The sequence below is a fragment of the Gymnodraco acuticeps genome, unplaced genomic scaffold (assembly GCF_902827175.1).
Source record: "Gymnodraco acuticeps unplaced genomic scaffold, fGymAcu1.1, whole genome shotgun sequence".
Classification (NCBI taxonomy): domain Eukaryota; kingdom Metazoa; phylum Chordata; class Actinopteri; order Perciformes; family Bathydraconidae; genus Gymnodraco; species Gymnodraco acuticeps.
Window position 1 is genome coordinate 984252 of NW_022989942.1, and position 27332 is coordinate 1011583.

The 27332-nt window shown below is 39.2% G+C and overlaps 1 protein-coding gene across 1 annotated transcript in view; it reads left to right on the forward strand.

Moving 5' to 3' along the window:
• LOC117542435 (glypican-5-like) overlaps nucleotides 1–27332 on the forward strand; it is a 73727-nt gene that overhangs the window by 39582 nt on the left and 6813 nt on the right. The window contains exons 8-9 of the mRNA XM_034210092.1: nucleotides 7240–7360; nucleotides 14450–14591. Coding sequence (XP_034065983.1) covers nucleotides 7240–7360; nucleotides 14450–14591 — 263 coding nt within the window. The remainder of the gene's footprint in view (nucleotides 1–7239; nucleotides 7361–14449; nucleotides 14592–27332) is intronic.

Below are 27332 nucleotides of genomic sequence, written 5' to 3' on the forward strand. Positions count from 1 at the left end.
TTGCATGGAAAAAACCCTCAACTTAACTGATGTGTAGGTGATCTAGTATTTAGTATTGTTTAATGGAATGTATATCAGTGTATTCAAGTCAATACTTCATTCATTTAAACCAATATCTTTCTTGATTCTTTGTACAGTATGAAAAAAAGAGTATTTGTACCTGTGCTGAAGTTCACTGCTGTGAGGAGTCCAGTTCTGTCTCTCACTCTCTGGTCCAGCCTGTCTGCATCACCTGGACACCTTAAACAAACAGATATATATATATATATATATATATATATATATATATATATATATATATATATATATATATATGTAAAGTACCATGTGTACAAACAATATAACCGATTCTCTTCTGTTGAACATGTTGGATTGCGTATTGTCCGAGTCAGGGGCCTTTTTATTTTACTGTAACTTTGGAAGTTGTGTTACCAATGCTTACTGTTTATTTGATACCCATTTGGTAATACAATTAATAAAAACAACAAGGTTTGGGTTCGTTCTTCAGATGACTGTGACGTTACCGTGTAAGCTCAATAATGAACTCCAGCTCAACCAACCATATTGTAATATCTAAGTAATCATCTTGAAATATGACATTAATAATTGTAATATACACACATCTTATTGTGAGGTTGATTTCACATACACTACTTCGACATTAGCTTGTCTACATACTTGAGCATAGCCAATTTAAATTAACCTTAGATGCATACAGTTCTACCTACATAATAAAATATCTCTAAGTTACAAGGATGTAACCTTATTTTATCAACCTCAAACAGAAGCCGTTTGTTCAACAGTATTATCCCACTTAACACTTGTCTATTTCGTTGTAATCTTTATATATACAGTCTATGATTTTAACTTGGAGGCTACGATTACAATCGTTAGCACCGATGTAGCTACCACTAGCTTACATGCTAACCCAAGCCTTACCATTCATTACGTAGCTGATTAAAATCATTAACACATAAATAAAGCACTAGAATTTCACTTACCGCAAAACCGCATTCATGCACCGTCTGTTTTAACCGCAGAGCGAGTCACAATAGTCCGATATATAAGCATGAAGAACAAACAACCACGGCCGGCTACAAGTTGTGTTTCCTGGATGAGCTGAGCAGGCAGAGTCCCTGTATCTAGCTTCACGGAGCAGCTAGCAGAGAGACAAGAAGCTAACAGCGGCAGGCACTTGACAGAGCCGTCACTCAATGTGACCACGCCCTAATTTATGCACAAACTTTAAGACCTAATATAAATAAAAGGGTCGCGTTAGAAAACAATTCACTCACAGATCCATAATCATGAAGGTGGAATCTAACTATATCGATAATAAAATATATGGAGCCAGAGGTAGAAACATGTTTTTTTTCTGCTGTAAAGTTGGGCATTTTAACATGGGGGTCTATGGAAATTGCTCCTTTCTGCAGCCATCGCCTATCGGCCAATATATGAACTGCAGTATGTGGCACTTCCGTATTGGCTTCCCGGCTCTACCCCACAGTTTGCCGCTTGCTCTAGACCAGGGGTGCCCAACCAGTCGATCGCGATCGACCGCTCGATCGCGGGGAGATTCCCAGTCGATCGCGAGATGTGTCTAAAAATAGAACAACAATATTCTGTTTTATCGTTAATGTCCTGCAACATAATCTTCCTGTGCCAGAATAATGCACTTGAACGCATCAAAGCTTTGTGATTGGCCGGCGTGACCCCATGTGTCGGGGCGTGGCTGGTGAGCAGTGGGCAGTGCACTAGTTCGCTAACGTTGTCCGTGTTAACAGGAGTGACAGTCCGCACACACACAAGACCGCAATTATGGCAGAAGCAAAACATATATAATTTTAACTCCGAGTGGGAGGATGATTATTTTTGTATCTATTCCAATTCAAAGTGCATCTGTCTCATCTGCAATGCGAGCGTGGCTTTATCGAAGAAGGGTCATTTAGGAGCGGCATTTCAAAACAGTGCACAAACGCTACGAGACGGAATTCCCTCCTGATTCTGCCCTACGCTCCAAAAGGTGAGGGGCCTGAAAGGACAGCTAAATGCACAGCAGTCCATTTTCACCAGGCCCAACAACAAGAGCAAGGCTGCTACCATAGAATCTTATCGTGTCAGTCACGTTCTTGCGAAACACATGAAGTCTTTCAAAGACGGCGAAGTTGTGAAAGAAGCATTCCTGGAGGCTGCCGATGCGTAATAAAAATAACAGAAGCATTTCAACAGGTTTTTGATATGATAAAAACTCAAGTTAGATATCGTTATTAATCAGCTGTAAGTTTGAGTTTGTTTGAACTTATTCATTATAATTATTGTACAAAATGGTATAAGAATGCAAACTTAAATTGATTATAGTCTATTATCAATTCAGGTTAAGAAACTAGTGTTGCTTGCATCCTATTTTAAAGGCATTTATTTTTATAATCTACTAAAATGCAACAAAAAAGGGTTTGATTCTATTAATGTTGTCTTTTGTATTGCACTGTTGCAGCAGATTCCTGTGTAGCTTCAGATCTGAGTTGTCTTATTAGTAAGCCTCATTTATACTTTTGTAGCAACACTATCTTTATATAATGGCAAAGAAAGGGTTCAGAGTATTTTCTTTTTTTCCTGTGTCATATGTGGCAGCACTGTTCAATGTTTCTTGAATACATTACCCACTTATAACAACACTGTTGTGTAACTTCAGTTCAATACTTGTATGTGTGTAGATTAGAAAGAGGTAAGATAAAGGATCTGCAGTGTTTTATGAAGTATTCATCGTACAAAGGTCAGTTTTATACAAGTAGAAGTGTGTATTTACCTGGTTGTAGGCTGTCAGTAATGGCTACGCCTCTCTATTTGGACTGGTAGATCTCGGCAGACTGGAAACTTTAAAAGTAGCTCTCGGTTCAAAAAAGGTTGGGCACCCCTGCTCTAGACCGACAATTTTTTGGAGCTGGAAGTGAACCGGATTCCGGAGCTAAGAGCCGGCGCCGCTGCGGTGTGAACAGGAAAAACCGGCGTTTTTCAGGCTTCAGCTCCGAGCCGGAGCTGAAAAAGCGCTGGTGTGAAAGGGGCATGAGTCTGTCACTTTGAAAATAAAATACTGATAATCCATAATTCCATTTTTATGTCAAAAACTGAGTTTTCATATTAGCTGCTATGATAGCTACCAGAGTGTATCGCAGCTTTCGGTTTTGGGTATTCTGGCTACGCATCACTCTCACTCATTATTTGGTAACGTGTGTATGTGGAACTTCCCCTTGATTCTATTGGCTATAACGGTTAAAAAGAGATGTCAATCATCAAAATCGACCAAGGAGAGCCAGAGATAGGTCAAATCCACCCAAATGACCCTAGAAGTGTTTTTTTATGCTGAATCTCTACTTTGTTTTGCATTAATCTTGATACAGGGTACTTATTATATGTTATAGTTTGGATTCCTAAAGCTTTTAGTCTCCGATCCCATCATTCAAGGGTGGTTTTCACTATAAGTAATGTTTTTTCTTTTTGGACGGACACTATAATTTAATTTTTTTTACTATGTTCAATCTGAATTTACTTTAAAATAAAAACATCTATATTGATTCTGACTCTTCTACATCCAACTCACAGGTTTATCATTGCTTTGAGATAAAAGATTATTAATTTACCTCTTTTAGAAGTGAATATATAGTCATTTGTTCTGGGAATGTCATTTTCGAGCCTGAGACCTGGAAAACAGGCTCGGGGCTTAACAGGTTTTAATAAACCATAAAGGTACTTAATGATAATACAACAACATTTATACCATACTCAATTTCTAGAGATATACTATAGTAATGTGCACATCTTTGCTGTGACTAATTGTTGTGTCCATTGCTGTCACAAAAGCGCATCTTTAATTTCAGAATGATTTTTCCTTGATTTAAGCCATCATTGAGTTTTTTACCCTCAGTTCCTGATTAAGGGGATGTAATCTACATGCTCCCTCCTCTACGTTTAGGTCCTCATTACACACTCCACATTAAGCTCTTGGATTCATTACTGTGTAGATAATTACAATACCCACAACTGCATTTTTCATGATTAGGTCGGTTGGTCTTTATTCACTGAGAAGCACAATAACCCTTGGTGGTTACTTATCTACAAATGTCTCGTTGGAGAAAAGCTATCCTGTATGTATCTTTTAATGCTCTGAAAAGAATAACTGCTCTAGAGCTGGTTATTCATGAAGAAATCTAAAAAAAAGCTAATTTGAAAGCCAAGCACTCTATACATCTATGCAGCCTTAAAGCCAATACACAATGATGGCTGACTAATAATGTAATTTATTTTATTTTCTTCTTGTCTTTTGATTAATATCAGTTGGTTTTCTGTCAGTCCGACTGCAAACAGGGTGTTGTCGTATAGAAAAATAAAGTACATTGAGCCAACCTTGGATAAATAAAGGTCAAATCAATTGCCTGTCACTCTTTGCTCTGTTTCTAATTGAGACACACACATCTAGCTGAATTAATGTAAGGAAACCATGAATATGGCAAAACTAATTTAGGTGTAGCCGATTTATTAAATGTGTGGTGTTGAAAAATATTTCCTGGACTTTGAAACATTTAGGGGATTTCCCCCTGGGTCACAGAATATGTTTTTTTAATTTAGCGTATTCTTTTAATCCTTCCCCCTAATCATCCCGTTTTCCATCATTCCTCCTTCTATTTTTCTCATATTGTGATCTATCTCTTACCATGAATTGTATAAATCAGTTAGCTGGTGCTGACCTTTTCCCATGTGTTAATGCATTCACATGTAGTCCAATTTCCTGTTGTCATTACATGGCCATATTGGTACTCATTGCATCATATCCTGTTTGTATTAACCTTGCTTACTCATACCAAACCTACAGTGGAAAACATAATTTATTCTTTACAGAGATTAGAAGGGATGCAGGTGAGCTTTTTCTGTTTACTTGTGCATTTGTGTAAGCAATGCTAACAGTTTCCATGGTGATTGTGTTTGAAATGTACCTTTTAGTTTATGTATCAAAACTAAAGAGATTCTTGAAATGTAGTCTGTTTCATGAAATCGGTTATTTGGGAATTTGGAGGTGAACTACATCTAGACTAGTGCATGTTGAGATCTTTGAGTAATTGTATAAGCGGCCAACCCACTATTACTGTATGTCTATCGCTCATGCTTTATAAAACAATGTTGTTGCATCTGACATGGAACTATACATAAAAAATGTGCAGATACATCTGTTAACCCCATTTGTCAACCATAAATCCATCCTTAAACTGTGTAAGTATTTGCACACAAACAAATAGCTACTACTTCTTATGTGTTACAATTACATTGAGGTCATCAATTGATATTTTCCTGTAGCCATTATGTTACAGTTACAGTGCAGTTGTCCTCCAGTAATCTCCACTGCATCCAGCAGCAATAACACCAGAGCTGTAATAAGGGATATAATCATAAGAAACACAAGAGCATAACTGGTAGTAATTATTGTTTATACCAAACCCGCTACTGAATAAAGTCAGCAGTATAATTTATTTTATTTAGTTCCGCCTATAGTTGTGCGCTTTATTGTTTTTCCCCACTCCATTATTTTATTTCTGCCTCTTTAATGACCTAATTTCCCCATGAGAATATGTACTCTCAGCCTCCGTTAAATTAAACTGCAGCTTTTGATCTGTTGATGTTGTATGCAATTGGCCGCATATTCATTGTGAACTTTCTCAAAGCTGGATCCAAAACGTATCTCACAGACACAGCTCATAAGCACTACTGTGAGACCAGTTATAATGGATTTCTAATGTCTAAAAAAAAAACTAAGCTGATCTCGCTTTGTGAGTCAGACCTCAGGACATTAGCACTTCAACTTGAATAAGACTTAAGCCACAGTGTGACCCTTATTTCACGGAGAATGTATGCATTAAGACTCAAAATGCATGGTAATAAAATGATTTGAGGATCTTAACTAGAGACTTGCATCAGACTAAAGTGTTTGGTAAGATCTCCAGACCAGCGGGGTTAGCCTGGCTCCAGAGGCAGGGGTTTTCACCACTACACCATATTTTGGCATTACTCAAGTCATTTCTTAAGATTCAGGCTGACATCCACCATGAATCTGCTCTCTGGTTCCCACAACCCATTCCCCTTGTTGCCATAGCCAGAGTGTGTTTGTGTTTTCAAGGGTATGTACTCAGCGGTTAGTGACTTGCTGATTGTATTAGCTAGGAAAGCTGGTTTGGAACTTGGAGACTTGGAAAAGTATGACTCACAAACTGTTGTTTCTTCTCCTTTTTGCTTTTTCTCTCACTTCATCCTTCTTTTGATCCACCCACTGCAACCCCACCCACTGACACCATGACGTGATATTTGCTTTAAACCCACTACATTAAAAAAATCCACATTTGAGATGATCAAGGATCAAACTCAGTGTGGATGCTAATTTGCCAGATATAGGCTACACTACCCAATTTCTCATTTGAATTCAGTAAAAGTGTAGTTTAAAGTTACAGAATACAGTATGCACGAAAGAAGCTAGATTTGATGAAATAAGCAAGAGAGACCCATTGGAAAGCTCAACACATTCACAGATGGCAACAGACAAAACATTTTTTAAACAGCCAATATCCTTAAGAATAAAAGGTATTTTATACCTGGTAAAGCATCAGAATCAGAATACCTTTATTAGTCCCACATCATGTAGTGAGGAAGAACATTGGCTCCTTTGACATAGACTGTGTCACCTGTTCTGATAGTCCAGTAACACAAATCATGTAAACGTGTATCATTCATTCATCACTAAGATTAAATTACAAAATACCACATAACTCCATAAAAATGCTGCCTTTTGAAATTGAACTCTCTGTAGAAATCCAGAAATATGAGCTGTCAACTATAGTGTTTTGTTGTTGTTTCTAATTGGAAGAGTTACTTTATTAATGGAGTCAAGTGTATAACTTTAAAACATGTTCCTAATAAAGCTTTATGACTTCAACAAGCTGGTAAAGATTAAGATCAGGACAAGATGAACTCATGTCACCATAGCTGAATGTCTCAAGTGACTCCTCTGCTTCTTTGTCCCATTTGCCAGGAGATAACTTATTCTACACTGTGGTGTGCGTGTGTCTCTGCACATGAAGTGAATCACTACGCCCTGATTGAGCATGCTAGTTCAGTGCCTCTGAGAAAACTAGGGCAGGATAAGAACTCAGAACTAGGACATTTAGAACTTTAATTCTCTCTTGTTTTGTCTTTATGTAGTTATGCAGGTCGTGTTGTTGGCAGCAGTTTAAAAGCCCAGAAGGAGAACCCAGAGATGTCCGTCCGTAATACAGATCCTGTCCTGAAGGGGGCCAAACAGAGGCTGGAGCAGCTTACACAGGTAAACACTCATGAAGTCCTGCAGATAACCATGTTGATATGACCCAGAGAAAGCTATCTTGATCAAATATAACATATAGATTCATGGTCCCCAGACCTTGTGACATTTCAATATACATCCCTATCAATTCCTATACTATCCTGTCCATTAATAGATTCCCAAATGATGATTCCCATTGTTTTTGGAGAACCTCTGAACTATCTCTAGCATCTCCTCTTATACACAGAGAATCCAATGGGAGGATGGCCACGAGAATTTTTTTAATTTCAGACACATGATCTTTTATTTTTTCCTTGCAGTGTCATCATCAGGCCAAAATGTCAACTTTGCATCAGCATGAACTTTGCAACATATTCGTATAGGTACACCCGCATGAACATATCTGACATGGACATAAATATATTCCGTTTTCTCTCCACAGCCCACATAATGAAGTCTGCGTCTTTAACCATTATACACTAATGTAAGCTGTGATATATGTGCGTTGTATTTAATTATCCCACTGTGCAGCCTCTGAGGAAAAACTGTATGTTGATTAACCTACATGTTGATGATGGAGTCAGACTCAACAATAAGATCTGTGTGGGATTTCATAACTCTTCCACAGAGCATTAATATCTCCTGTGGTCACCTTGGCCGTGACATCATGACGTATGAGGGTGATTAGCATTCTGCAGGAATTTGTCTACCTCGCATTAAGGGCCAGAATTATTCATATCCATGCTTTAAAAGATGATGCTATTGTTAGTTTGATCCTTGGCTGTTATTATAACGGTGGAATATTAAGTTCAGCCTCCCGGTGTTTCTCTTATGATGTAGGTGAGATACCGTTTTCTAAAGCTAGCTGCAGGGGTCCGGCTTGTTTGTGAAGTGTTCTCGTCCTCATGCTTCGTTATCACCTTATGTGTGAATCACTGCTAAATCCAATACATTTAAATGTCAGCTCTCGGAACAGCTGTAGATAATAACATGCAATAATAAATTAACTGATTCAATAATTAAACTTGATTTATGCAGCACTTTCAAAAGCTCTGAACAGCATGGTAATATGGTGATATGATTCGCATGAATGATTCATAAAATCATGTGAATATGATTCCATAAAATGATACATCAAGGTTATCCATAACGATGATTCATTAGCTGCGCGAGGACCATGTGGCTGTGTTCAGGGGAGTTTTGAGACAGGCTGACACATGCTGAGAGAAGGAACAAACAAAAGAGTGAAGAGAGACCAGCAGATCTAATGATATGTCAAACATGTTATTGTCAAATCATTAACTCACCATAAATCTCAATAAAATTCCCAGCCAGTCCGAGGTACTTTTGGGTCATGCTTTCTTTTTTATTTAAAAACGCTTTATCATTTCCTAAAACAACTGGGTCAAACAGGAATGATACTGCTTTAGTCTGGGACTATTACCAGCAGCATATTGTGTGTGCTTGCAGGAAATGATGACAGTATGATATCATTTGTTTTTTTGGTGCACATATGATTAAATGTGTGAGGCTTTGGATACACAGGCTGTAGGATACATTTATTGTTTATTTGTTGTTATTCAATGTAGGATTTGTTGACTAACTAAACTATAGATTGGCCATAACCATGACTATCATGATGACAGAAATGTCAGTCTATGCCTGTAACATCAGGAGGTCGATTTAAAAATGAATTAGGGTTAAAAACAACATGTTTATTGTAAGGCAAGAGTGGAAATTGTTCCTTGTCAAGAAAACCAGGTGAATTCTGTAAGTGAATTTGAAGAAATCATGGGATGTGACATGGTTTGTTTTTCTCCTTTTGCTGTTGAGGCTCTTTCTTTGCCTTGTCTAATTTTAATAGTGAGCCCATTTATCATGTTGCATTTACATGGAGGAAATACCGAGTCAGCATCCTCCCGCTATAAAAACAAACACACACCACACATGAACCATGCGATCACTTATGCATGAGATTCGCTTTCTCAGGCCCATTAATTCTATGTTAGCCATATATGTTCGTTATTACATGATTTAAAAATTATTGGAGCTTCTGTGAATCTTCTAACATCCTAACAAACACACACTTAAATGAGGATTGGAAAAGTAAGATCAATGCTTTTGGCTTGTAATGCATGCCTGCTGAATTGATGATGGGTATGCTAACAAACCACAGCATGCACCAAAGGGAAAAGTCAGATATAACACAGCTCATCTGAATTGCAAAACTATGTTGGCTTCCAAGGGGTGTGCAGTCTTTCCATCTTTCTGATAAATTCAGAGAATGCAAGTCTGGGCACACAAACAAATCCTGTGTGTAAGAAGTGTACACACAGATCTGTTATTGTTTTACTTTAGAGTCAACTTTGTAAATCCCAGGGCTTGGGCTGCCATGCTAGCTGCACCAGTGCTTTCTACGTGTGAGAAGCCATTTATCTGAGGCACAAACATTAATGTACGCCATTTAATAATAACTATTCATGCCTGTCATGTGTGCCATTTACACAGTCACACAGCTAGGATTATAAGAGGAACAAAAAATGTAACGAGACAAAGAAGCATCCTTGGAATTCTAATTATTCCCCCAGCCATGTTGTTTTGAAGGGCTGTCGTTCTTTCCGTATTTTCCCCAGTCTCCTCTTATCTTTCGCTGTCACAATTTTGTATTATGTGTTAATTAGACCTTTGCCGCAGTGGGTTGTGTTTCACATAGGCTTTGCCCTCTAATGGGATTCTATTAGCCAGTCGCCAAACCTTGCAATTAAAATGTGTATTTACATGCTCAGCCAACCAGCCGAGTCTCATCCACCCTCTGAGGGCTGCCCCTGCATAGGGAGGGGCAGTGGACCCCCCACTCTTAAGTGACAGCAGAATACAGGAAGTATGGCGCATCTTAACATCAATAAGAAGGGAGGGTGAGGATACTGTTAGTGGTTAAGGTGAGGACTCTTGGTCTTATCTTATTCATTTGTTTTTATATTTCAAAAATACAACAGGACAGGACTAAATTAATTAAAAACAAAATACGAACTGAATGGCAATTATTCAATACTTTGTATTAGCTACATTCTAACCATCAGCACTGTGATTGGTCAGGTACCGTTATTACCTCTGATGTAGTGGTTTCTGTATATTGGTGTAATATGGGTCTAAAAACAGTGTAATAACAGTATAGCATTGGTGTATCATGGGTATAATCGGGTGTTATACAGGTGTATATAATGGTGTAACATGGGTGTAATGGGGTATAATTATGTGTACTATGGTTGTAATAACAGTGTAATAGGGCTGTATGAATGTGTAATATTGGTGGAATGTTAAAAATAGCAATCAATTAATTTTCCAAAATACTTATATGTGAAAGGGTTACCTGGATTATGAAAAAAACTTTGTAGAAGAGTGTAGTATGTGTTGTGTCTCGTCAAATGTGTTAGTTATGTTTATGTATTTTATGCATTTCCTGTTTTATTTTGTATTTACCTCTTGTCTTTCATGTCAGGCCCTGTTTCTTCCTCCCCTTGTGTGTTTTTCACACCATCATCAGTGTCTGCCCCGCCCCTGATTGTTTCCACCTTTTCCCACTCACCTCGTGTTTAAATAGTCCTGTCTCTCCCCTGTCCTGTGTCAGTTCGTCTTGTTTGTTTCTCCGAATGGTCGTACCAAGCCTCAGCTCAGAAAGGATCGCTTTAATTCATATCAGGTTTTGTTTCTTTTGTTAATTTTGTAGGCTTAAGTTTTTCTTAAGTCCTCTTTTTGTTAGGCTAGTTTTTTCCTCCTGGTGAGCGCCTTTTGTTATTTCCAGTACCTACTAAGAGGGATTACCTGATCTGTGAAATTAAAATTAAATGTTCTTTACATTCAAGACTTTTTCTCTGGGTCGTGCATTTGGGTTTATTAGTTTGTGTCGAGATCCTGACAGCATGGCCCAAGGAAAAAACAATAAATGTATGTAGTGGATCCGAATCAACTGCACATACTGTACACACATTTTATTTTTGCTTTCTTTAACGTTGCAAGATGGGACATTTGTGTTGCATGTGGTTTAGAAAGTTTATGGGTTCACTTCCCTGTTGCTGCTAGGATGGAAATATCAGAGAGGTCTATCTTTATCTCTTAACAATCAATTAAATAAGCTTATTTCCAAAATGTAAAATACTCCATTAAAGGCCCTGTCACACTGTCCCGAAATTGACACCCGATGGGCACACGAATATGGAATTGTGAATTTCGCACGATGATGGCCCCGAACCACACACGAAGGCAACATTTACATTACATTTAAGACATACAACTGCAATGAAAGTACCAAAAACAATTGTGTTACAGTACTATGATACTGTACTGATATCTTCAGACTTTGTTCTTTACTTTATCCGTCGTTATATGTAGAAAATATTACGTTTTCTCCGTAATGTTGTTTCCATAACAACAACAACTTCCTGCCAACTGTCCTTCAAAATAATATATTATATCCTTTTTAGTTTCACAGAACACAAATTGGGTTATTTACATAATATATTTACATGATTTTGTTGTGCAATAAAACAACCCGATGGACACACGATAAAGGAAATGTTCAAATTCGGCTGTGATCGTAGCAACATCGGGCCATTCGTGAGGGCATCTTAAGCCATCGTATGACCGCCGGTGGAGTTTCTCAGGCTCCGGCAGCAACTTCGTGAGCGGTGGCAAAATCTTTGGCATGCCAAAAAATTGCCGAAGGACCTTACGAAGGTTCATTTTCGTGTTGAATTCGTGTGTCAATTGTGCCCTTCGTAAGGCCATCGTGTTATCATCGGTGCCATCGGGCATTCGCCCCGATCAGAGTGAGGGTGAATGCACCGATGATAACACGAAGATGACACGATTTGACAAGATGCCCTCACGATGCCTTACGAAGTTGCCGCTCACGAAGTTGCTGCCGGAGCCTGAGAAACTCCACCGGCGGTCATACGATGGCTTAAGATGCCCTCACGAATGGCCCGATGTTGCTACGATCACAGCCGAATTTGAACATTTCCTTTATCGTGTGTCCATTTCGGGACAGTGTGACAGGGCCTTAAACAACGCAAATATCGACTGCATGTCTATTATTATTTTTTTATTTTTTATTTAGCCTTTATTTATACAGCTGTAAAATCTCATTGAGACACAAATTATGAAACTATACGTTTTTTTCAGGAATGATTAGATAGGACAAACCACTCTGGAGTTGTAAATTAAATGACTAGCAGTGTAATGGTTTCATTGGAGATTTTCAGCACCACATGACCCAAATTATTTTTTAATTCTTTACTGGGAAACACAGTCCTGATATAAACCTTGCTGTAATGTGTTTGGTTTTCCCTCAGGCCTCATTTGCAGCCTGATGACATGATGGTGAATCACTGCACAGAGTCTCCATGTCCCTTTGGACACGCTGTCACTTAATAACCTTGGTTCCCCTTGTTTCCACAGGCTGCCCCACACCTACTGGAGGCCATATGTCCCTACTTACAATGTGTACCCAACCTGCATCTATTCAGCAGGGAAACTAATTTAAACATAGGTAGACTATATCAACGATTGCTATTTTAATACCGTGAAAACGCTAACCCTTTATAACTTAGCTTCTCCTTGTTCCAGTCAAGTATTTAAATGTGCATTGCATTACAAAATGTGTATGTCTACTGCTGCACATTTCCAGGGTTACAAATGTATACTATTTGCCATCTCAGTCGATATGTGTGTGTCACACTGCGACCACAGTGACTTTGTAGCAGCAGCTTATACCATATGTTCTTGTGTTAAAGGGATTATATTTGCAATGCAGAAGTAAGCCATGTTAAAATATTAGAAAGCAGAATGGATTTGGGTGTCAAGCAACAGGCAACGTAGGCGGTGAGGCAAATTATCTTACGCTGCATAGCAATACAATTCTAATATTTGTCATTATAAATCCAAACAGACCTTTGTAGTATTTCATTTGACAGACAGATTTCACCAGTGTAAAATAACATAAATCATTACGGTAGATGATGCAATTTTTAAGCATAAGCTTTGCTGTAAATGTAGATATATAGTGAAATGTCACCGCCATATATCCTTTTTCCTTAGTAAACTGGTGGATGTTTGCCTTATCTCCGCCCTCAGCTGGAGTTGATATATTACCCACCTTCACTCTCTACGACACATTTATCATACTGTGAACCAATTATATGTTCCTGTTGTCTAGACAATATGAGTAACAACCTACCGACTCCCATTTTGTTATTTCATAGTTTCTTACATAGACAACAAGTTTGTGTTGTCCTGATCAAATTCTTGACCCCAATATTTGAGGGTTATGGATGTTTTTTGTTGGCTCCCTCATTAGCTGAGCTACTGTATAGGAAGTGCAGGTTTCCATTCAGCATCACAAATAAGTGTTAGCCACAGCATCCACACTGTGAGTTAACTGAGCAGTAGATAATATGGATTCCTGCAGAGACAGCATGACCTCAATTACCCTTCACTCTGCTCTCTGACCTGAGTGTGTGTGTCTGTGTTTATATTTCTCATTATTCTTTTGAGTTCTGTTATCTTTTCTGTGGAATTCAGTCCCTTTAGATGGAACAATAAGATTATTGTGTGTTTCTTCATTAAGCATTTCTCTTATATCACTGCTTTAGGATCATTATCACTCAAGTATTATCTGCAAATACATTATTTCTGACCTTTGACCTTGTTCATTTGTAGCTGTATTTGATTTGTGAGCTGAAGATTAATGCTACATTTGGCTAATATTCAGTGTTTCACATTTTATATTCACAACCTCAGTTATGACATTTTTGCACATATACACATATATAAAAGAGGCAGTGAGTGATTTCAATGAATAATTAAGTACATTGTGCAGGAGAGGTTACGAGCAAACAATCCCAATTAATAGTTAACATTAACAAGTTAACGATAGTCATACCACAAATCATACAAAAATAAACAACATGTAATAAAGTGATGGCAATTATTATCCCAATTTTGATCTGATGATGGTGTTTGATCAGAAGTTACAACACACTGTCACTCATAGATGCTTGTGTACGTGCAACGTTTTACATTTGTGTGTTTCTGTGTGTGTGTTTTATTTAGGAGCTGTTAGTGGAACTCGGCTGGGCGAGCAAAACTAGAGGAAAGGTGGAGGAAGAGGAGGGAGGGAGCGCACAGACAGAAAGAGGGAGTGGGGATGACTGCGATGATGAAGATGGCTGTGAAGCATCTGGTGTGGAAAACGGTGAGTCACACACACACGTACACACTGTCAAAAATAGAGGAGTAAACATTAGCAAACATACTCCCACACATATAAACACATCAACTGATGCTCACTTGCAAGCATGTCCGGTCTTCACTATGAAAATATATGGATTCTGATGCACACGTTAAAAATCCACATATGCAAACACGTGATAAAATATACATATATATGCACCTATAAGTAAAACACACACACAGTACAAGGCATAGTGGTGGTTTTAATATGCTGCAGCCTCTACACATACTGTGCCAGCAGGGAAATGCCCAGAGGGAGGGATAGTGAGAGATGGATTCAACTACTCCCCCCCCCTCTATCGTTCTCCCTTTCTTTCTTTTCCTCCCTCTCTTCACCAGCTTTATTTCTGCTGGTCTCAGACGTTTATTTCCTCTTTGGCCAGGATAAAGGATGCACCAACCAGGTCATCCAAAAAACAGAAATGGGGATCCAAACTGTAATTATTCATGTTACACTTGACACATTCACCAGGCTCCTGCTCATATATTAAACATGGATTCACAGGGAGATCTAGGAGGGGCCTTGAGGCAACCCCACATATTTAATGTAGTTAAAATGTCCTCTAATTAAAATTGTTGAATCTAATTATTGACCAAATGTCATATGTTTTGTTCTTGACCTGGAAAAAAAACATTTGAGTACCTAGTTTTTCCTCTGTGTATTCCTATTTTTACTATCCCTTTGTACCACCCTTTTTTAATGGGAGGATAAATGCATTACTAGGCTATAACCAGAATTTACTTAATACTAAGGTTATACCTTCAAAGATAGAGAAGCAAAACATTTTTTTTAAAATACATGTTATTCTGTTGACACTTTTAATACAAAATAATATATTTTTCTTTAATAAATGTATATATATGTCCAATACTTTATGTATAACAAATGTCTATGTCCGCCTTTAAAAATCAAATGATGTGTAAATTCGTATCAACACAGACTGGTGAAGGTATCAAACTGTTGCACCACTAGTTGCTAGGAGCTGTGTCAGACAACAACACAGACAAAAACACACAAAATAAATCTGTTATGTAAATTGACCAGCATTCTTGTACTGTGGGGCCGTGCTTAGGTATGACCGCATCTATGGAGTCAGATTTGGGTCAATATTCTCGCGCGTAAAACAAGCTACTCACGAGCGGAAAATGTGCTTTTACACGCGCATAAAATGACCCTCGCACACAGATTAAACCCCCGCGAGCGGCTCTGCGCTCGCTCGCTCGCGACAGCCCTCTTGCTTGCTCGCGGGAGTGTCAGCCTCGCGGAGTCTGTCTACGCGCGCGTGAAAAGTTTCTGGCACTTTGGGGCGGAGATGTTCACAAGTCTTTTTTTGCAAGTCCAAGTCAAGTCTCAAGTCTTTGGTCACAAGTCCAAGTCAAGTCTCAAGTCTTTGTGTGGTGAGACTTGATCAAGTCTCAAGTCTTTGGTCACGAGTCCAAGTCAAGTCTCAAGTCTCTAAAAAATAAAAGTCTCATGTCTCTTCTGGTTGTAATAAGCCTTCTATTGTCTGCTGCTATCCAGTCTGTTAAGAATACTGCACAGCTATATCTAAGACATTCAAAGCATTTACTGTATTATTATCACTCCTATATCTATTAGCATACAGTATCAGTACTGATTAGTTGTTTGTTATATGATCACTTTAAACAGGCTATTGCAATGCAATATGAGGAAAAACATCACACTTTAGCTAAATGCAAACAACTTATAAGCAAAACACTTCATAATCAGAATCACAAATACTTTATTAATCCCCCGCAGGGAAACTGTGTTAAAAGTACTTAAAAGTTAACATTTGTTCTGTGCCATTTGCAACTAAAAAACTATTGCTGCAATATTATATGAAATATACTGAACTGGTGATATTAAAACATGACCTGTTCCAAAAGAGATATCTACCATTAACACCATTTACCAGCCAAATGCTGGTAAATCATGCAAGTGGCTGGTACTGTGTGTTGCACGCACCAGCCAAAAATAACAATGCCAATCTATTGAGTGGCTGGTAAAATGTCAACATTCACTAGGCTAGCCATTTGGCCAGTGGGCAAAAATGTTAAAATGTGACCTCTGCAACCGTATTGTTTAATTACACTGGGTCTCTAATTACATCTTTTAAGTCTACTATAAATAAACATATTCCTCTCTCCTCTCACTCAAACCCAGTGTAATGGTAACCTGATAAACCTGTAACATTAACGTTACGTGGTCAACAATAAACCTGTAACCTGCCTATAAACCGACAGATGTATTTATGTATGTAACTATGTATTTTTCTACGTTTAACGTTAGCCAGTAGATGGTGGCAGCGGAACGTAATGATTAACGTTACCGACATTTTTTATGTCATGTCAAGAGTTGGATGTCAACGCCACTCAACGCAAACAAGTGTGACAAGCAAACATTCACTCATCTTTTCAAATATTCAGTTACAAAGCTAGTAGCAAGCTAAGTTAACATTATATAGCTGATGCTGAGCTAAACATGTTTGCTAACCGTCCATAGGCGTTAATGTGACTGACCTCTCTGGGTGAGTTTTCAAGTGCCTGATGAAATTTGACGTTGTTGCACCAGCATCCTTGATTTTAATATTGCAGACTTTGCAGTGTGCGCTCCTTTTGTTGGTGCCGCCGGCGTTTTGTTCGAAGTTTTTATAGTTGAACCTAATTACAAGCGGTACAGCTGCAGGTGTGCCGCCGGTCGCCATGGTGTTACCATGATGTTAATGTTAATGTTAAAGGTGGGGTAGGTACGTTTGAGAAACCGGCTCGAGATACACTTTTTGTTATATTCCATGGAATGCTCTTAACATCCCGATAGCCGGCCCGGCTAAAGTAACTGGATGGCCTACCTGCCTGTCAGCGTTCCATCGGGGCACAAATTTAACTCGTGCCCTCATTGGTCATGTGCGCGTTCGTGTGTGTTGGAGGAGGGGCTCTGTGAGGAAGTGGCAGATTTTCTCCGGTTGTGTATTTTCAAATTCTAGCGATCTCGAGCTGGTTTCTCAAACTTACCTACCCCACCTTTAATACGCCAAAAATAGAAAACACAATGATTGTTCACGAGTCCCAAAACACGAGTCCAAGTCGAGTCCGAAGTCTTTTGAGCAGGAGTCCAAGTCAAGTCTGAAGTCTCTGTGTGTGCGACTTAAGTGCGACTCGAGTCCGAGTCACAAACTCGAGTCCCCATCTCTGCTTTGGGGCGGAGCCACTGGACTTTGATTGACAGCTGCCAGGAAACCCGGGGTTGCCAGGTTTGATAAATGCCTGAACTGCCAAGAGCCGAGCAGTGACGGCAGCAAAATCAGTTGGACGAGATTGAATGGTAAAGTTGTCCATAAAAAACTATTATATTCGTAAAGTGTACAGCTAATATATATATATGATTCTGTTTTCTTCAAGGTTGTGTCTTCCTGGTCGAATGTACTTATTGTAAGTCGCTTTGGATACAAGCGTCAGCTAAATGCAATGTAATATAATGTAATATACATTAATTTGATATAAAACAATATATTTTTCAGTGGGCTGTGTCCGTCGAAAACTGCTAGCTACTGTCTGCTGTACGCACCTAGATTTTGCTGCCGTCACTGCTCGGCTCTTGGCAGTTCAGGCATTTATCAAACCTGGCAACCCCGGGTTTCCTGGCAGCTGTCAATCAAAGTCCAGTGGCTCCGCCCCAAAGTGCCAGAAACTTTTCACGCGCGCGTAGACAGACTCCGCGAGGCTGACACTCCCGCGAGCAAGCAAGAGGGCTGTCTCTCTCGCGAGCGAGCGCAGAGCCGCTCGCGGGCGCAGAGCCGCTCGCGGGGGTTTAATCTGCGCGCGAGGGTCATTTTATGCGCGTGTAAAAGCACATTTTCCGCTCGTGAGTAGCTTGTTTTACGCGCGAGAATATTGACCCAAATCTGACTCCATAGCATCACTTAAAGTAAGCAGCTAATTGAGAGAAGTTTGATATGTACTTTTATCAGACTGGTCAACATTTTTCACACTATATATTTTAGTTGCATTCTTCTTTTAAACTAATCTGTGTTCCGGCATCATAAAAGGCAAACAGATCTACTATCTTGGAAAAATGTCATCTCCAACCATCCGTCTGAAGGGCAACAGTACTCAAAGACCCTCCTCTTTACGTTATGGAAAGCTTTACTGTCTTTAGCTGGAAAAACACATATGTTGATTAACTGGTCAACATAAGAGAAGCCCCCTACTGCCTTTTTGGTGACGAAAGTTTCCATGACACCCAAGTGGTTTGAACTGGACTTTCCAGGAAGGCCAATTATTTTCAGGTCAATCCAATAATGTAATAGCTGTGTTTGTTTGTTTTCTGTAGTTAGTGCTTGAATGGAATACAATACACGTGTGTTGTTGGAGGCATTCTTGCTCCATGGCTCCATTGTGATAATTTACTAAATCAGAGCTCATTCTTGGGTATTATCCCGTTGTTGCCCATAATCAGATCATGTCACCCTCACAACACCCTGGTGATGTCGCTGGGTAGTGGGGTTTCTCTTCCCCAAGGGCATGCTGTAATAAGCTCATAGGTCATTGGCAAACTAATGACTCCGTCACTTTACTTGTTTCGACTGCAGTCATGAGTGTGTATTGACCCAGTGACACAAAGCACGAGTGTAGCTTGTTATTATCCTGAACTGTTACGTCAGTGGCTCCCAAACTCCTGGCTGCAGAATGGTACAAAGCCATTGGACTTTTGCTACAAGGCCAAGAAACGGAAAAAAAAAGATTAAATAAAAAAAGGAAAATTCCAAATGTACAATTGTGTTTTTTGAGACTACATGAAGATACCGTTTTATTATTTTTTCAGGAGTATGCAGAACTCAAAGGATATTTTTCTGTTACTGTTTCCTCTACCATGCAACAAATAACCTTGAGAAAGAATTTGAACGTTTCTTTGGAACAATTCAAAGTTTGTAGACAAAACAACTCAGGAGGCAGGTTTTATAAAACAAAGAGTTCACAAAAAATACATAGATACAAATCCAGAGAGATAAAGACAAAGAACTAAAGCGCTAGGCTGGAGCAGACTGGTGAGTTTTAGAGTGATCTTGACGCAGACACACAACAGATGAGTTCCGGTCGTTGAATTCAGTTTATATGCTGTTTATTTCTTAGTTTGTACAATACCAGTATGCACGAGTAGATGAATGTTTGTTGTGGTGAGCATCTGCCTGGTCTGGTTGGATCTGTGTGCTCTTCCTCCTCCTGCATCCTGTTCCTTTCCGGTCACTTATGACCCTATTTATACATCCTGTGCAGTTAAACCCCCAAAATAATATTGCAAGATAAACAAAATAAACTGAAATGCCGATAACACACATAAATGGCTCCTACACAGAGAAAGGTAAAACATTGGATAAGTGTAGGAAGTACAGACAGGCTATAATCTATGGCAAGCCATTTGAGTATGTATTCCATATCCTTGATATCAGACGGCAACTGCCTACACTAGTTGGCTCTTTGATTGCACTTGTTAGATTTGTGGTCAAACTAGTTAGGCACTCTGCTTTACTAGTTAAATAGAACATTACACTAGTCGCTCTTTTTCAGCAACTAGTGGCACTTTTGTCCGACTAGTTACCATGTATGCCTTACTAGTGACGCCAGGAGCAGCACTAGTAACGTCAAAGTCCCAACTTGTAAGCTTTTTGATGAACTAGTGACCCTCTGACCGTACTAGTGACCCTAAAAGTCTTACAAGTTAACTAGTGCGCTGCAAAAGCTCTGACATGTTAACTAGTTACACAAAAGAAGCAGAACTTGTTAACTAGTGGCAAACATGTTTCTGCACTACTTAACTAGTAACACCCAAAATCACTCACTAGTTAACTATTTGATGCCTCTTTTGACCTTTACTAGTTAACTAGTGAGATACATTGAAATTAACTAGTTAACTAGTGAGTTATTCTGGGTGCTACTAGTTAACTAGTGCAGAAAAATGTATGCCACTAGTTAACAAGTTCTGCTTCTTTTTTGTAACTAGTTAACATGTCAGAGCTTTTGCAGCGCACTAGTTAACTTGTAAGACTTTTAGTGTCACTAGTACGGTCAGAGGGTCACTAGTTCATCAACAAGTTGGGACTTTGGTGCTACTAGTGCTGCTCCTGGCGTCACTAGTAAGGCTTATGTGGTAACTAGTCGGACAAAAGTGCCACTAGTTGCTGAAGAAGAGTGACTAGTCTAATATGGCAAGCCATTTGAGTATGTATTCCATATCCTTGATATCAGACGGCAGCTGCCTACACTAGTTGGCTCTTTGATTTCACTTAAGGATAATGGAATAAATACTCAAATGGCTTGCCATAGTGACTAGTAATGTTTTATTTAACTATTAAAGCAGAGTGCCAAACTAGTGTGACCATATATCTAACAAGTGAAATCAAAGAGCCAACTAGTGTAGGCAGCTGCCGTCTGATATCAAGGATATGGAATAAATACTCAAATGGCTTGCCATAATAATCTAAATGCCGGAATGGTAAGGCTTCCTACACAAGAACACAATATCGCACTGGTGAAAGTGGACTGGTAAATATAGGGAGCTTAAGAGGGAAAGGAAAGGAGATTTGGATCACAAAAATAAACAAACAGAATAAGAATAACCACACAGTATAAACAGGCAAACTAGACAGAGTATGCAGGAGAGGTATAGAAAACATTGATATTAAAATAAATCTAGGTACTGATTTTGATTTAACATTTGCGTTAGGTTGGTGATATAGCAGGGACACATTGGGAAAACATATCTGATAATGAGTAGGACATTTTACAGGAGTATTACAAATAAGACCATTGAGTCAAATGAGGCATTGTGTTTGTTTAACAAGACCACAACTGCATTTAGGATCTCATTTGCTTATACATGCAAATCCTTTAGCTACAGTATTATGGTTTTGGATGTAAGACTGTGTTAATTGTGTGATAAAATATTTATGCCGCCTAAAATGTTTGTTTTCTTATTCTGCATCACCCCCCTCATTTACCAGCTCTAAACATAACGTATTGGTTTGCACATTTGTCATAGAATAACCTTGATGTGTCAGATTGGTGGAAACACACGCCTCCCGCTGGGCCTGAAACTGGTACATTGGCTATTTACAGAGAAAATAGCTAGTTATGATTTACCGAGCTGGTGGCAGCGTGTGTGGATCGTGTCTCTGAAGCCGCAATGAGTTCCTGGAGAAAGAATCACAATAAAGAGTGACAAAAAGGGGATTTTCTGCATGTCGCTCCGTCGGTCGGCATCTCTATGCATATAAACAAGCCTTGCACGCACTGAAGCTGAAAGAGTGATGTGGTATCAACCAGACCACACAAATCACAGTGGTTCATTTTGTTTTACTTCATATGCCTGTACTGTACATGTAATGAGTAAACGTATAAATAAAACACCATCAGATAAATCAATGCAGGCCACTATGTCATCCTTATGGATAGATCTGCCACTAAATCTGCCGTCCTAACTCTCTCTTACTTTCTCTTAAAATTCTGCCTACTGTTCACTTTGCTAAGTCTGAATCTCTGAAATATTGAGCTTCAGAGGAAAAAAATGCAAACATTTGCTAGAATGAGAAAGGCATTTTTTGAAGTGTGTGGATCAACAAATGATTGTTTATGTCCTTCTGCCCATTTTTGTGGGATTTGTATACATCTTTTACTGCAATGTGTTTGTGTGTAATCCACTGTTTTATGTATGCTCTACCTCTTTTTCTAACTGACGGATCCATTAGTGTGCTGCTTCCTGACTTATAATGTCTTTCCTAGCATCAACCTTTTTTTACACACACGTGATTGAGCTTGAGTTCTCTCTCCATCCCTGAACTGCTTATATGAACAGGGATGAGTAATACAAAGGAAATATTCTCCCTGTCTTCTAATTAATTCTCATGACATTTGGGCTCTGTTGAATACTGAAGAGGAACATGAGAAGTGGAGGAGGCTAGGTGGAGGTGTGGTGCCAGGCAAATCAGCCAACAGCTGAAATGAAGCCTCACAAATGCAACACCTCGTTGCCAAGCCTGTGTTTTATTTAAGTGTGCCATTTAACGGTGAGAAGTTATTTTGGTCATGCTGAGACAGTACACAGCCTGTTATTATTTGATTTAAGTCCATTCACACGTTGATCTCAGCCCACAGAGGGAGGATCACTTTGCAAACATGTCCACAGAGGAAAAGCAGAAAACAAGAAAGGCGTAACTATATGAGCAGTTAAAAGCACAAAGCTTAACTAAGCGCTTTATGTGCCATTTTACAAGTCCAGCCAGAAAATCTGATACTATAGTTTTTTCTCTTACATTGCAGTCATTTGTTGTTTTAAAATTAATTGTTATATTGAGGGTATTTCCATTTAAAAAGTACATTTAATTCACTATGTTATGTGAAGAAGATGCATGCCCATAGACACACACGGTCTTGCCATTAAAAAGGTCATGGCAGTTTATGCTAATGTTGCTATGGAGTTCTGCACTGAACTTTATTAGGTATTTGTTATATGTGTTTTATTCAATCAGAAAGGCAGGCTTAGAAGACTTTAAACAGTATCTCACTGAGTTATTTCTTTCTCTTTTGCTCTTCTTCTTTCTTCGTTTAGTCATTTCTCATTCTCCCCTCCCCTTGAATTCACAGAGATTAAACCCATTGATTTTGTTCTCCTCAAACCAGAACAATCCCTTCTTCATCTGCCCCTTCTCCGATCTTTCTGTCTCCCCAGACATCCAGGTCCTATAATGTCAATAATGCAAATGTGATCATAGCTCCTCTTCTCTTCTCTTCTCTTCTCTTTCTGTATGTAACAAAATGAAAGCTGTGTCATTATAATCGCTGTGGTTAAACTGGGATGTGGTGGTGGATACAGAGTTGGGGATATTTAAACCTCTAGGTGTCCATGACTCACATTGCAACCACTAGACTACAGAGTAGTCTGGAAAGCACCAATTCTAAAAAAAAAACTATGTAATATACAAAACATCACACAAGCTGCTCACAAAATCCCAACTATGACTAGGCTTTATGTCTTTAACATTCATTTAAAGACATGGATAAATACATTTAAAGCAGGTTTCACTGCATACTTAGTTATATATACTCTATATTCAGTCAGCTGCTCTTGCAGTTACCAACTACAGTGTGTGTATTTGTGTGTGTGTGCGTGTGTATATGTGTGAATGTATGTGAGAGAATGTGCACTAGCAAGGGGCACTCAATCCCTGTAACCATGGTAACCAGGTGGTCTGTCCTCCCATGGGTCCTTATTTGATAACAATGAAGAGAGAGGGAGGGAGGGAAGATGGAGAGATAGAGAAAGAGAAGAGGTGTGGCAGATGTTTTCCAATCTCTCGCCCAAGTATTGTAACCTTTTGTTTTTTACAATGCCTTGGAATTTGGCCAAAGCCCAGTTAAAAGGCTGTCAGTATTTGGCTCTTACCATAATCCTGCAGTAAATAACGGGCGTACAACAGGATACTTTACTGAACCGTTTTCAATGTATTGTTTCTACCTCCATGTATCTTCCCTCTATCATCGCTGCCTCGCTCCTCTGGCCTCTCCCCCACTTCCCTGGGGCCGCATTCACAAAGCCTTTACAGGCCATTTCATCTTAAAGGCAAAGGCCAGTGTTTTCCATGTTACCCTCTCTGCCCAAAGACAGTTTGATCTGCATCCGTGAGCATCTGTCTAGGGAGCCAGAAAGAACAATAAAAAGCCTGGCGAGGCTCCTAATCTGCAGCCGGGACTATAAAAGCTCCCCACACCAGCCTTTGGATTGGTTTGATCAGCGCTATCAAATGAAAGCGCTTTCTTTATACATGCATGCGCTGGAGAACATAAGGGTGTAAAACAGGCAATGAGTGCGAGCAGTGTGCAAATAACACATCTCTGGAGATCCACACTGGAGCACTTTCTTCCTTTTGTTTTCACATAGAGCGACCACTGTCTCCTTCCTTTGGTTGTATTTTGTTTTTGATGTCACAGCTTGGTGTATATTGACTAGTGAACACACACACAATTCATAATAAAGGGGATAGAGAAGATCATATTCATGAGATAGGGGGTACTGTAGGTGCAGAGAGCAAGGTGTGAATGTGTGTGTTCAGCATGTGGCAATGGTTAATAAGCAGTAGAGTTAAAATGATAGATCCTTGGGGCAGGGCTCATTAAAGAATTACACATTCACTTTGCTCCCTCTGTCTCTCTCATACAAAGAGACTTAAGACTCTCTCTTTTGTTCAACTCACCCCGAGAGAGATGAAAGAATTGAACTTCACATCGGAGAATATCTACTGAATAACGATGTGCACAGTTGACTCCCTGCACTCAAGCTATCAACAAGCATCTCCTGTATTCTCATATTCATATCCTGTCTGCTTCCTGCCTATCTCTGTCCGACTCTCTGCTCGTCTCTCCACCTGAGTGAGTTTGTTCGTGCGACTCTGATTAGACGTCATCTGTTTCTTAGTCCTCATCTGTGCAGTGATTCTGGTATTCCAATACTTGACCTTTTTAAAAAGAAGCCCTTGCTTTGTATCGCTTTCCCTATCACCACCTCCAGCGTCACTCCACATGTATTTAAATGAGCATCCAGATGCCGCACACAGCAGACAACACCCCCGTTGGCTTTGTTGATGTACAACCTTCAACCAATCTCTCTGACGTGGATGCTTTCATCCAGCTCCAATCACAGTCCCTCGTTGCTTCTACGCTGCAGTCTTTAGCTCACATTTCTTTCCCTATGTGTTTCCTCTAAAGGATTTATTATTCCACTTGAGGCTCTGCTTAACCTCGTGAGTGTGACCTTGGGAAGATGCTTCACTGCAAGCCGTTAACTGTTATTATGATCATTTGGAAACAAGCAGTAGTCATTAACATGGGTATAACATTTTAGTCTATGATACCGCACAGTTAATATTGGAGATGGTGATTGATATGCAATACAAGTTTTGGTGAGATCATCCGGTTGATTAACTTCATTTTATATTTCAGGTGAGCAACCCTGTATTGATTGATCTTTGATCATAAATAATGCATCCCCCCCCGCCTGCCGGTTTTTCTGTCAGCCGAAAGTAAGAAATTATGGATGCGAGATGATGATGGAATATATAACCCTTTTGCCCAGAGCATGTGTTTTCCAGTTTATATGATAGGAATGTTGTTTTATTTTATTTACCATTCAAGTGCGATGGTAGGAGGGATGGCAAGTTCTGTTGGTCCATCTCAACAACTGACATTGCCATGAAACTTTGTACAGACATTCACAGAAGATGTACCCTAAAAGAAATGTCCCTGTAAGGCATTAATAAAGTGTATCATCTTCATCATCATCTTCTTCATCTTCATCTTCACTGTAATTCCCAGGAATGTTCTCTTGCGCCACCTTGAGATAAAAATGTTTTTTTAGGAACAAATCTGAACAACTTTTGGTTGCCATGAACTTTGATAAACACATTCATTAGATTCATTAGAATTCATTGTAATCATTTTAGTGTTTTCCTAACGCTGCATCAATTTGAATTTGTCCCATTCTTTGGTTTATGACCAAATACCTGCAAAAGTAGTATCCCATCATCCACAGCTGTATGAGTTCTACTCATAGTTAGCAAATGTTTGCATGCTAGGTTAACATACTTCGCTTAGCTGCGTAACGTCAGCATGTTAGCATTGTTAGCCTCTATCTTAAACCACCGCTTTGCCTATTCACAGCCTCTCACTGTAGACTTTTAGGCTAGTTTAAATGGAAATGTGGCGTAATAGAAGCACGGTGCTTTCTTGTACAACCAGTTAGTAGCTAAATCCTGTCAAAATAAAAACCAACATCATCATTGTATGCAAATAGACATTGATCGAGTAATCCCTTTTAACACAAAGTTCTGTAGACTCATAATAAAACATTCTCATTCCTTGTCTCTGATATAATGAGTATCTCTCAGTATAATACATGATAAGCGTGTTACAATGCTTGGAAGCATTGTAACAAATGAACTACCAGGAATGAGTTAAGTGGCTGTAGTTTCTCAGGCAGGCCAAAGTTTTGAAAGTCTACAAATAATAAAATGACCCGGTTTATGAATATTAACATATTACGTACAGTGTGTAGGCTTAATGTTTTAGAATGTAGCCATCATCATTGGTTTTTAGATATTTAACCACTTTTTATTTACCACAATATTCACAGGATATAGCCGACTGTTATTTCTGTCTTTCTTTCCCTCACAGCTGTTTTATTTAGCAATAGTTTTATAATTTGATTTTGATAAGTACTTGCTAAGAGTATAATCCACAGCTACCTTTTACCATGCTCTTCCTGCTGTGTCTGTGTGTGTGTGTGTGTGTGTGTGTGTGTGTGTGTGTGTGTGTGTGTGTGTGTGTGTGTGTGTGTGTGTGTGTGTGTGTGTGTGTGTGTGTGTGTGTGTGTGTGTGTTCCTCCCAGGGGAACTGAGGCTGAAGTAATGAAAAGCTCATTACTGATTCAGCTGGAAATTCTAGGGATACATTTACTCGCCCACACACACACACATGCACAAACACCTTATATCCAGATGCTTCTCAAGGTCACCTCGCATTCTCTGTGTGTGTGGGTGTGTGTGTCAGAGAGAGAGAGGGAGAGAGAGAGAGAGAAAATGAATATCTTTTGTAAACCTCAAATTCAGGGCAACAAGATTGGGCATAATTGGGGCTTAAGTTGGCAGTTCTGAGA